The sequence below is a fragment of the Vanellus vanellus genome (assembly GCF_965231255.1).
Source record: "Vanellus vanellus genome assembly, chromosome: Z".
Classification (NCBI taxonomy): Eukaryota; Metazoa; Chordata; class Aves; order Charadriiformes; family Charadriidae; genus Vanellus; species Vanellus vanellus.
This window is the reverse complement of record NC_138908.1, coordinates 19,703,210-19,713,590: the sequence shown is the minus strand read 5'-3', so window position 1 is coordinate 19,713,590 and position 10,381 is coordinate 19,703,210. Positions and strand designations below refer to the sequence as shown.

The 10,381-nt window shown below is 46.0% G+C and overlaps 1 protein-coding gene across 1 annotated transcript; it reads left to right on the top strand.

Annotated features, from left to right (window-relative positions):
- Nucleotides 1–1,672: 1,672 nt before the first annotated feature.
- Nucleotides 1,673–9,684, top strand: LOX (lysyl oxidase; the record flags this gene model as incomplete). Its single annotated transcript, XM_082497861.1, has 6 exons — nucleotides 1,673–2,460; nucleotides 2,981–3,089; nucleotides 4,362–4,499; nucleotides 6,732–6,888; nucleotides 9,330–9,425; nucleotides 9,565–9,684. The coding sequence occupies exons 1-6, from the start codon at nucleotides 1,728–1,730 to the stop codon at nucleotides 9,682–9,684; spliced, it is 1,353 nt and encodes a 450-aa protein (XP_082353987.1). The 5' UTR covers nucleotides 1,673–1,727.
- Nucleotides 9,685–10,381: the final 697 nt, after the last annotated feature.

Below are 10,381 nucleotides of genomic sequence, written 5' to 3'. Positions count from 1 at the left end.
ACCGTTTGAAGGAATATGCAAGTAAAATAAACTACAATACAATAAATAAAAAAAAAAGACAGGATAACTGTATCAAGAACATCAAAATGCAGTGGCAAATATCTGGCTGGCCAGTAGCGTGTGGACTATTAACCTGACCTGCGGAAGCTGGCAGCAGCAGGAAGGTGCCTTGCATCTGTCTCAGTAGGGTAAAGATTTCCAGCCTGGGCTGATTGCCTTTAACAGGAATCACTTAAAAAATATCCTCACCACCAAACTTTTGGTGAAGGAGAACTTTTGTGTATTCTCCTCCATTCCTTTGCAAGGATTCATAAGCAAGCAGCCCTTGGAAAAATACACCCAAAAGGAGTTTTGGCTGAAGTCCACAGACCTTAATTCGTTTGCTTGCTGGGTGATTGGACTTATCAAAACACGGCGTTGATGAACTCTTGTAAAAGCAGGAAGGGAGGGAGAGGCTTTCGGGCCACAGCCTGCTCCTCTTCTCCAGCACGGTTTAGGGGAGACACTGCCCGAGCCAGGTTTATTTGTTCTGGTGATGGGGCTAAGCCTCTCCCATGTGAAATTTCACTTTTCAATGAAAACTTACTCCGGGAGGAGCACCGCCAGTATATTTCTCGTGTGACTCATACGCAGAAAACCCAAAAGTCAATAGTCAAGAGTTTATTTGATGGAGGTTTTCTCCTAATTAAGAGGTCATTAAGGGGATCCGACTGTTACTCAGCGCTGAGACGAAGGTCCCCAGCAGCTGCTCCAGCCCGGGAGATGTGCCGGCCAGCACATTTTCCAGAAACATGTTTCCTCTCTCGCTTAGCGGCCCCTTCCCCCTCCCCGCCACCCCGTTTCTAGTCTCTCCAGCGCTGATGAGCTAATCGCATTTTTCCTTTGCATACTTTGGCGCTGCCCCACGGCATACTCTGGCAGCCTACGTGTGTCTGAGCGCGCCCGCCCGCCGCAGGCTCGGCTCGGCTCGGCTCGGGGCGCGGGGGGAGGCAGGCAGGCAGGGATGGAGGGAGGGAGGGATAGAGAGAGGGAGGGAGGAAGGGATGGAGGGAGGATGGGGAGCCCCCGCCGCCGCGCCGGCCTTCGCCGCCCCGTCTCCCCCTCCGCCCCCCCCTCCTCCCCCCGGCGCGGGGCGGGCGGCGGCGGGCGGGGGGCGGCCGTGGGGGGAACTGTCAGGGCCGCACGTTTCCAGCCGCATTACGTGAACAAATGGCGGGGGCGCAGCCAGCCCAGCCAGCGGGGCTTGTGTAACTTTGCGAGCGTGCCAGCAAGTTTAAAGTCCCTGGTCTCTCCTCCTCCTCCTCCTCCTTCCCTCGCTCCAGACACCAGCGCGGGCCGGAGGACGATGAGAGGCTGATTGTTTGCTCCGGCTCCCATTCGCATCCCCTCGCCTATAAATACCGGGGAGAAGAAAAGCCGCTGCCGCCGCCTCCCCCGGGCCGGGTTTCCTTCCCGACGGCCCGACCTGCCCGATGGCACCGCCCGGGTGCCGCCGCGCCTGAGACCCCACTGCCCGCCTAACCCTTCCAGAGGCGCAGCCCGCATCCCCCCGGCCTTCCCACACCCCAACCCCCGCCCCATCCCGGGCAGGAAGGCGCCCCTCTCTCTCTCCGCTCGCCGCCGACCCGTCCGTCCCGTCGACCCGTGTCTCCCCCCCCCCCCCCCCCCTCCTCCGCTCAGGTTTCGCCCATTTCTCTCCCGCGCCGGCACCCAGGAAAAAGGAGAAGATGCATTTCGCGCCGCCGGGGCTCCTGCTCGCCCAGCTCCACGCGTGCATCTACTGGAGCTGCCTGTGGCCCGCCGGCTGCCAGCAGCCGCCGCCGCGCCGCGACCCCCCGCCGCCCCCCGCCGCCTGGAGGCAGCGGATCCAGTGGGAGAACAACGGGCAGGTGTACAGCCTGCTCAGCCTCGGCTCCCAGTACCAGCCCCCCCGGCGCAGGCAGGCGGCGGAGGTGGTGAGCAGCCCCATCCTGCTCCTGCGGAACAACGGCACGCTGCCGCGGGGAGCCGCCGCCCGAGCCGCCGCCGCCGCCGCCGCGCAGCCCCAGCCCGCCGCCGGCAGCCGGGGAGGCTCCGGCGCACGGCACTGGTTCCAGGCCGGCTACCAAGCTCCCTCCGGGGGTCGCGCCGCCGCCGGGCAGCAGAACCAAGGGGCCGCCACCCCCGCGGCCGCCGGGGCGGCCGGGAGCGCTTCCTCGGGGGCGTCGCGACCCAGCGCCCCCACCAGCCCCGCCGGCGGCGCCGGCACCGACGGCAACCGGAGCAGCACCGGGGCCGGCGGTCTGCCGCCCCTCAGCAGCTTCAGACCCGGGCGAGAAGATGTCATGGTTGGAGACGACCCCTACAACCCCTACAAGTACACGGACGATAACCCCTATTACAACTACTACGACACCTACGAGAGGCCCCGCCAGGGCAGCAGGTACCGACCCGGCTATGGCACCGGCTACTTCCAGTATGGTAAGAGCCCTCCTTCCCCGTCCCGTCCCGTCGCGTCCCGTCGCGTCCCGTCCCGTCCCTTCCCGCCGGCCCCGGCCCCGCCGCGCCGCCCCGCTCGTTCCCGCGCACGCCGGTGCCAGCGCGGCGCGTCCCGCGGGATGCGGTTGGGGGGGTCGGCGGCCCTGCCCGCCCCTTTCTAGGGGCAAAACGGGACCGGGCAGGCGTTTGCACGGCTTCCCGCCCGCGGGAAGCCCGGTGGGCGGCAGTCCCCGCGGTTTGGGGGAGATCGGGGGGGATGGCGAGCTGCACGGGGCCCGGCGGGAAGGCCGCCGGTGGGGCGGGGGGGGTGTCCGGGCGTCGCGCTCGTGATGGGGTCTTTGGGAAAAGCCGAAGGGCCTGAGCAAAAAGGGAGAGTGAGCTTAATAGGGGGCAGGGGTCCGTCGCAAAACGACGGCTCCTAACGATCGGGATGGAAGCCAAGTATTTGCAGACGTGTCCTGGGTTGATCTTGCTGTTATGTGGTTGGTTTGATGAACTGCAGGTCTCCCTGACTTAGTCCCGGATCCCTATTACATCCAGGCGTCCACATACGTCCAGAGGATGTCCATGTATAACTTGAGATGTGCTGCCGAGGAGAACTGCCTGGCAAGGTAGGCATCACCCCGGCTTTTGCCTCTTCACTGTGGGTTCTTGTGCTCCTGTGCCCACCTGAGGACATGGTGAAGAGTCGAGGAAAGTGAGGCTGGAGGGCCTGAGGAAACATAGCCCAGTCTGTAACCTTCTTCTAAGCCTGTGGCAGATGGTAGGGTATGCACATAAGAAAACCGTACTGCCATATTAGAGAGACAAACTACAGATACTTTGAAGAACCTACATTTTGTGAAAAGTTATATTGCACATTTCTCTTTTCAGGCTCATTTGAACATATCTGAGTTTTGCAAAATAGAGGCACCTAAAGAACCTACTTGAGTCTGGTGATTTTCATCTCCCTCATCTAATCCAACCAGATCATATTCTACTCCATGAAAAAAAACAAAACAAAACAACCCTATTCGTAACCCAGCACAAGTTACTACTAAAATCGTAACACACTAATTGTTTCTGGGCCTACGTGCTGTAATGTCTCTTAAGACTGAAATCTCCCTGAAAAGTTTTTCAAAGTCTTTTAATGGGTTGAAATAACAGCTTTGCTATGAAGTTAGGTCCTGTCCAGTTGGCAAAGAGGGTTTTTTCCTGTTTTGTTTGGAAAGAAATGAACATGGCTGTTTTTAACCATTTTAACTTGTTTGATACCTTATCATGCAAAACAGATTTATTTATTTACCAACATCATTAATTGATGTCAGACTGTTTTCAGGGTCGTGCTCTTTCTTCACTTGCTGGAAAAAGAAGACCTGGCATAAGAAGCAGTATTTTTTATGCTGACTTTACAGTGAAGACTAATTGAAATGTTCTTGCTGGCTATCAGTTGATTAAAGTATTCCAGTACTTAAAAGACTGTAGATAATAGCTATGGGAAATAGGAAAATATAGCCTGAGGCATATATTTATTCATTTGTTTTTACAACAGAAACAAACATCTTACATACACAGTGAGTTATTTTGGTTAACAGCAACTAATGAAATTGTATTTTTGGTACCAGAGTAATTTTACAGTGAAGTGGTGATCTGCTTCAGAGATGGAGGCAGAGAGTCAGTGGTCAAACTCCTGTTTATATTATTAGGAGCAGTAGATCTGAATCTTACTCAGGTCTTGGTCTGACACCAGGCACTTCTTAGCATACCATGTGGAATTCTTATGTGTCTCCAATGCGTGAGCTTTAATGGGGCTGAAAAGATCTGTGCTCTGTTACTTCTGAGACAATATGTGTTTTTTAAGTGTTTCTTGCATATACTTACATCTGTTTTTTGCATTATTACAGTTCAGCTTATCGAGCAGATGTTAGAGACTATGACAATCGGGTGCTCCTGAGATTCCCCCAAAGAGTGAAAAATCAAGGCACGTCAGATTTTCTGCCCAGCAGACCCCGTTATTCATGGGAGTGGCACAGCTGTCACCAGTGAGTGAAGTGCTCAGTATGGTACCTTCTAGTTATCTTTTTCACTAACAAATTGTCACTTACAAGGTGACATTTTCTAAAACTGCAGTGAAGCAGGAGGAAGTAATGGGGAAACTTTAACCTTTTAGTGTCTGATTGATTTTGTGTTAGTGGCAATTACTCTTTATATAGCCACATGAAACCAAAATGGATATGAAGCTTATTGAAAGTATAGAACTCTTACGACTGTAAATTCATTACAAATCCAAGTCTCAAGTCGGTTTTGACAGTGGCACCTTCTCCCTTTAAGTATATTTTACATAGGCTATAGTCCAGTTACATTTAAGTGGAACCACTAAATAAAATGTTATAATAACTGGTAAAACCCTAAAATGTACATTTACTAACATGCTCCCTATAATATATCATTGTAAATATTGGACCATACTTCTTGACCTGAATTTCATGGGTTAGTTCTTGGCAAGGGATGGTCAGGTCAATATTGAAACGAGAAGATACTGAGTTGTATTATCAATATCTTTATCCTGTCATGATACTTTCACATAGCAGTATTGTTCTAGGAATAGCAGAATTGCTGGAAACTTGGCAATGCAAATGTAGAACATTTTCAACAGTTTGGGAGCAGGTAACACTGCAAACTTGTACCTTTTCAGAAAATTCACGTGCAACAGTTTGCAGGTTTGTTCCAATTTTCACTATTTCATAGCAGGACCAATTGTAAAATACTAGAAATCTTACCTTACTTCCACCTTAAGTAAAATACAATTCTGCTGTGACTGGTACATAAGTAATAACTTAGTATTATGCTATTAAAAAAATATGTAATGTGGGCTGGAGTCAATAGAATATTTCTCTCTGGCTTCAGAAGCTGTACACTTTGAATGAGAGGTCAGTACCATTGGAACAAATTGTTTTAAAAAAAGACTGATATTACTAGTTTGTAAATCTTGTAGGGATCAAAAAGCTAAAACTAAATCAAACCAAACAAAACCCCCCTCCATAAATGCTTTAGCTAACTTCCAAACCACCACCAAAAAAACCCCAACCCCGGTGGTTACAAAGTTGATAAATGGATGAAATGGATAGAGAACAGTGAAATCTTCCATTTGTAGAAAAGCAGTTTCTTACTCTGCCACGATAGCCCAGCTATCACTATCCAGATGCAAAGTGTCTCTGATGTTGATTCAGTTCTTGGACAGATGATACACTGCCTACAAAAAAAATGCATTTCTTGTGATCATTTCCATGACAGTGAAACAAGCTCATTTGGAAATGAACTATAACTGCCAATTAGTTTGGCTAGTCATCAGACTTCAGTGTTAGTCATCATCATCTGGTTTTAGTGTTCTTGACGTGCATACTTGTGAGACTTGTGTGCTCCTTTTTGTTTTCACAATACATTTGAATTCTTTTTAATTACATCTTTTTCATATACCTCTTGAGTTGAAGGTGTTCATAAGTAACAGCAGCCAAATGCTGCACAGACAAAGCGCAGGTAGATAGTACAAGTTCAGTTTTCCACATGTTTGGAAAAAGTGAAATTACAAGAATAATAAGCGTTCAAGTCCACACTAAGAGCTAGAACTCACTTGGTGTAAGAGCAAAAAAAATGCATCACCGTGCACAGAGCAAAAGCATACACAGTTTTGAAATGGAGACTACATTAAGTATCGACTACAAAAATTGTTGGCAGTGGACGAGATCTGCATTGCCAGTACACAGAAGCTGATTTCTTTGTGCAGATTTTGTTTTCTCTAATGTTATGAATGTGTTACACGGATTGAGGGCCATGGAAATGTGAAAGTAAATTGTTGGGTTTTTGCTAACAAGTAGCAAACTTCTCTGGAATTTATAGTATGTAAGGTAAGCATTCCTAGTGAAACGCTGGCTAAGGCAGTTACAAGATGTACAATTCAAATATGAACTACGTAGTACTTGCTATTGTTATTGGAAAAGATCCGAAACAGGAAATTTTGGAAAACAGTGCTGCTATGGAGTCTTTCCCTTTACAAATTAAAATCTATTATTTATAGAAGATGGCATTTTTATAGTCATTGAAAATTAGAGTAACAAAAATAAAACTTAACTGAATGGCCAGTGTAGGAAAGTATACTAACACACAAGTTCTGTGTAATAAATAAAGTTTGGCCAGATCTAACAGAAGGTAGATCAAATAGGAATATGTTAAAATGTTATTGACAAGATCTGATCAATCTGTCTATGGTTTGACAGACATTATCACAGCATGGATGAATTCAGCCACTATGACTTGTTGGATGCAAGCTCACACAGAAAAGTTGCTGAAGGACACAAAGCAAGTTTCTGTCTTGAAGATACCTCCTGTGATTATGGATATTATAGACGGTATGCATGTACAGCGCATACACAGGTAAGAGTTGGTTCAGAGACAACCAACTTTCTTTTCCCCCTCTAATTTATCTGTGGATATTTTTGCTACCAATCGTCTGATGCCCTAAATTATCTGATGCCCTAACTAGCTCTGAAATTCTCCATCGTAGAGGTCAGGATAGCAACTTGGAGACTTATACAGGTGCTGCTAAATGTGGGCATCTCATTAAAATGCAAGGACACTCATTAGCCTAGCATCACTGGTAACTGAACTGTATTAAAACACACCACAAGTCCTTGTGGTTGCAGGACTGGTCAAGCGAGCTAAAGGGAACTCCAGACAAAGTAAGTAAAGGAGTCGTTTCCGGTGTTCATCCCCCACAAACTGCTCGGTGATGTCCTTGGCTGGTCCCAGTGTTCACAGCTAGTATTTTCTCCCTTGCAGAGCATGAGCCTGCAAGATGCTGAATTCCCATAACACCTATAGCTACCAGCTGGCAGTCCAACACAGAGAACTTGCAGCACAGTTTTATGCATATATAGAATGCTGTTAGAGAGAATGGCAGCCATGTGAACATTATGATGGATCATATACAAATGTAAAGCAAGGTTATTAAGGGAATAGATAAAAAATGGAACATACCATTATGATATTATACAAATCCACAATGGACTCCTACTTTGAATATTGCATGGACTGCATGGTCACCACCTCTCAAAATTCCTACAGAAAAGCTTCAAAAAACAAACCAACCAAGCCCAGGAGAACAAGGATGATCAGCAGTGTAGTATGGCTACCACACTAAGAGATTTCATAGACTATTCCATTTGGAAAACCAGAAATAATACCAAATCTTGAGTGGTCCTGGATGGAAAGAAGAAGTTGTTGATATTCACTGTTTCTCACAGTACAAGGATTTAAGGATATCCAAAAGAACTGCCAGACAAAAGCTTTAAAATGGAGAGGAGTGCTATTTTGACACATGAATAAAGTATTAAATTCCTTGCTGTAGGATGTTGCAGAGATCAAAATTATCTACATGGGTTCAAAAAAAATTTGGGCGACGTAATGGAGGCTATTAAACACAAAAATCTGATGCTACCCCATGTCTTAAATACAGTTAAATGCCTGGTGGAAGGAATTTGCCTGGGTAAAGGATATTACACATCTCATTTCATGTGTTCTTTTCTCCTCAAGCATCTGCTGCTGACCACTGCCAGAGACATGACACTGACTTGATGGATCTGTGGTTTAACTCAATGTGGCCATATTTATACATAAACTTGTATCCCTTATTCTGCAGTTTTTAATCTAGGAGGTAGTTATTTTATCACAGAGAAATGACAGTATGCTTCACTGGCTGACGTGTCCACATCTGAATTTTAAATATAATGAATGATCTGCAATACATAAAGGCTTTGAAGAGGTTTTATAACTACCTTTTCTCCTTCTGTAGACTATGACATCTAACTAAGCAATGTACATGTTTTACAGCTGGAGTATTTGTGTCACTAGAATCACGGCTGTGTCAGCGTTTCCACTGGAAGCCCATATTTCAGGGGTTTGTAATTGGACCGTAAAACTTTCCTCCAGCCTCAGACTTGGCACATACGTGCAAGAGTCTGAGCTGATCACCAGCTAGGTCAAGAGGGAATTCCTGCAGGACTCAGGTTTTGTGCGCGTACTCTGTGTGTTGCCAGAACAGATCAGCTTTGCCGAGAGCAATCTGTATCGGCCACGGTTAAAGACACCAGATTTGAACCACCAATACATTCATATATGGAGATTCTTACTGATGTTCCTAACAGCAAAGAAGTTTTCAGAAACAATTCACCTGGAAAAAGGCGATGTTTTCAGTTCTCTCAGATTCCTGTGTCACTATTTGCCTGAAAAAGACGCCATTTCCGTGCAAAACTCAATGTGACGATGGGCCTGGGCTCTGCTATTTGAAGATGGCACTGTGGCAGAGTGCGTCTATAGCAAAAAGTTCCATCATTCCGGAGAGTAGAGACAGGTTCCAACATGGTGAGCGAGTTTGTACTCAGGGACCTCAGCAGCTGTTTTCTTGAGATTTACAGATATTGAGGTCCAGGCTTTGGTCAGTTTTGATTTTTTTCTCACCTTTTGTAAAGAACAGTAAGTAACAGCATCAACAATATTTACATAAAAGGAGTACTGTAACAAGAGATAATGAAATACAGATAAAATACAGGTATCTCACAGATGAACATCTATCAATAGTATCGGTGTTTCTTATGCAGTAGTAATACAGTGCTGTCTATGGAAGTGATACGTTAAGATTTACATGTTCTGGTTTAGATATTCACATAAGATGACAGGAAAAAATAAACCTCATTTCCTGAGGTAATTTTCTTAGTGAAATGTGAAGGTTAAGTGAACTTCAGTCTGAGTGTCCCTAATGACTAGAATGTTACTATTCCTAATGATTTTTTGACATCCATCTTAACTTAACTTTTAAGGGACTGAGCCCTGGCTGCTACGACACTTACAATGCTGATATAGATTGCCAGTGGATTGATATTACGGATGTAAAACCTGGAAATTACATTCTGAAGGTAAGGATATTGGGAGTGGGGAGGTTTGTGTTTTCTTTTGTTGTTTTTTAAAGAAGAAAATCATATGCATACATCCTTTTGAATGTACGTCATCAACTCAAACCTGGAAGTAGATAACACTGTGCTTTCTCCCCTTAAGGTGAGTGTAAACCCCAGCTATTTGGTGCCTGAATCAGATTACTCCAACAATATAGTACGCTGTGATATACGCTATACAGGCCACCACGCATATGCCTCTGGCTGTACAATTTCGCCGTAAGTACATTCCTTTGTCTTTGCAGGTGTTTTATATTCATAGTACTAATGTTGACAAACAGATATATAAAGCTTAGAGTTTTATTTTATGTCGAAAAATTAACTCCCACCATTAATTCTAGTGATAGCAATTTCTTCAGTATGTTGTTTCTTGGGTTTCAGGATCTAGTGTGTCAATTCAAAATTCAGATTGTACTTTGCAAAGGTCTTTTTTGGCAGGAATGATGGGAAGAGTTGCTTCGCTGTTGATAACTGCACAGGGTTCAAATCCGGACCTCCCATAATTAAACTATTTCCATAAGGATAGCACCGATTTTTAAAAATGATTTAGTCTTGGAAAACAAGTGAGAATTTTGCCCTTGCCATTGTGCCATCAGGATATATAGCACTTTCAAAATTGCTGCTACTGTCTGGGCTGCTAGATAACTGGCTTGGGCTCGCACCTTCTTTGTATTTGCACTAAAACCTTTCTGTGCACATTCAATACCCATTTATAGCATCCACACAGAACTGTTGAGCAGTTACAGAGCTCTGAAAACATTCTGCAAAATCCCACACACGTATGTTACTTTGCTGCCGCTGCTGACACAGCAGCCATCCTCTCTGAAACAGTTCTTCCAGACGCACTCCATTTACAGTTTGGTTCTTTAAAGGTTTATACAGTGCCACGATCTTGCCTTTTTTTTTTTTTTTTTTTTTTT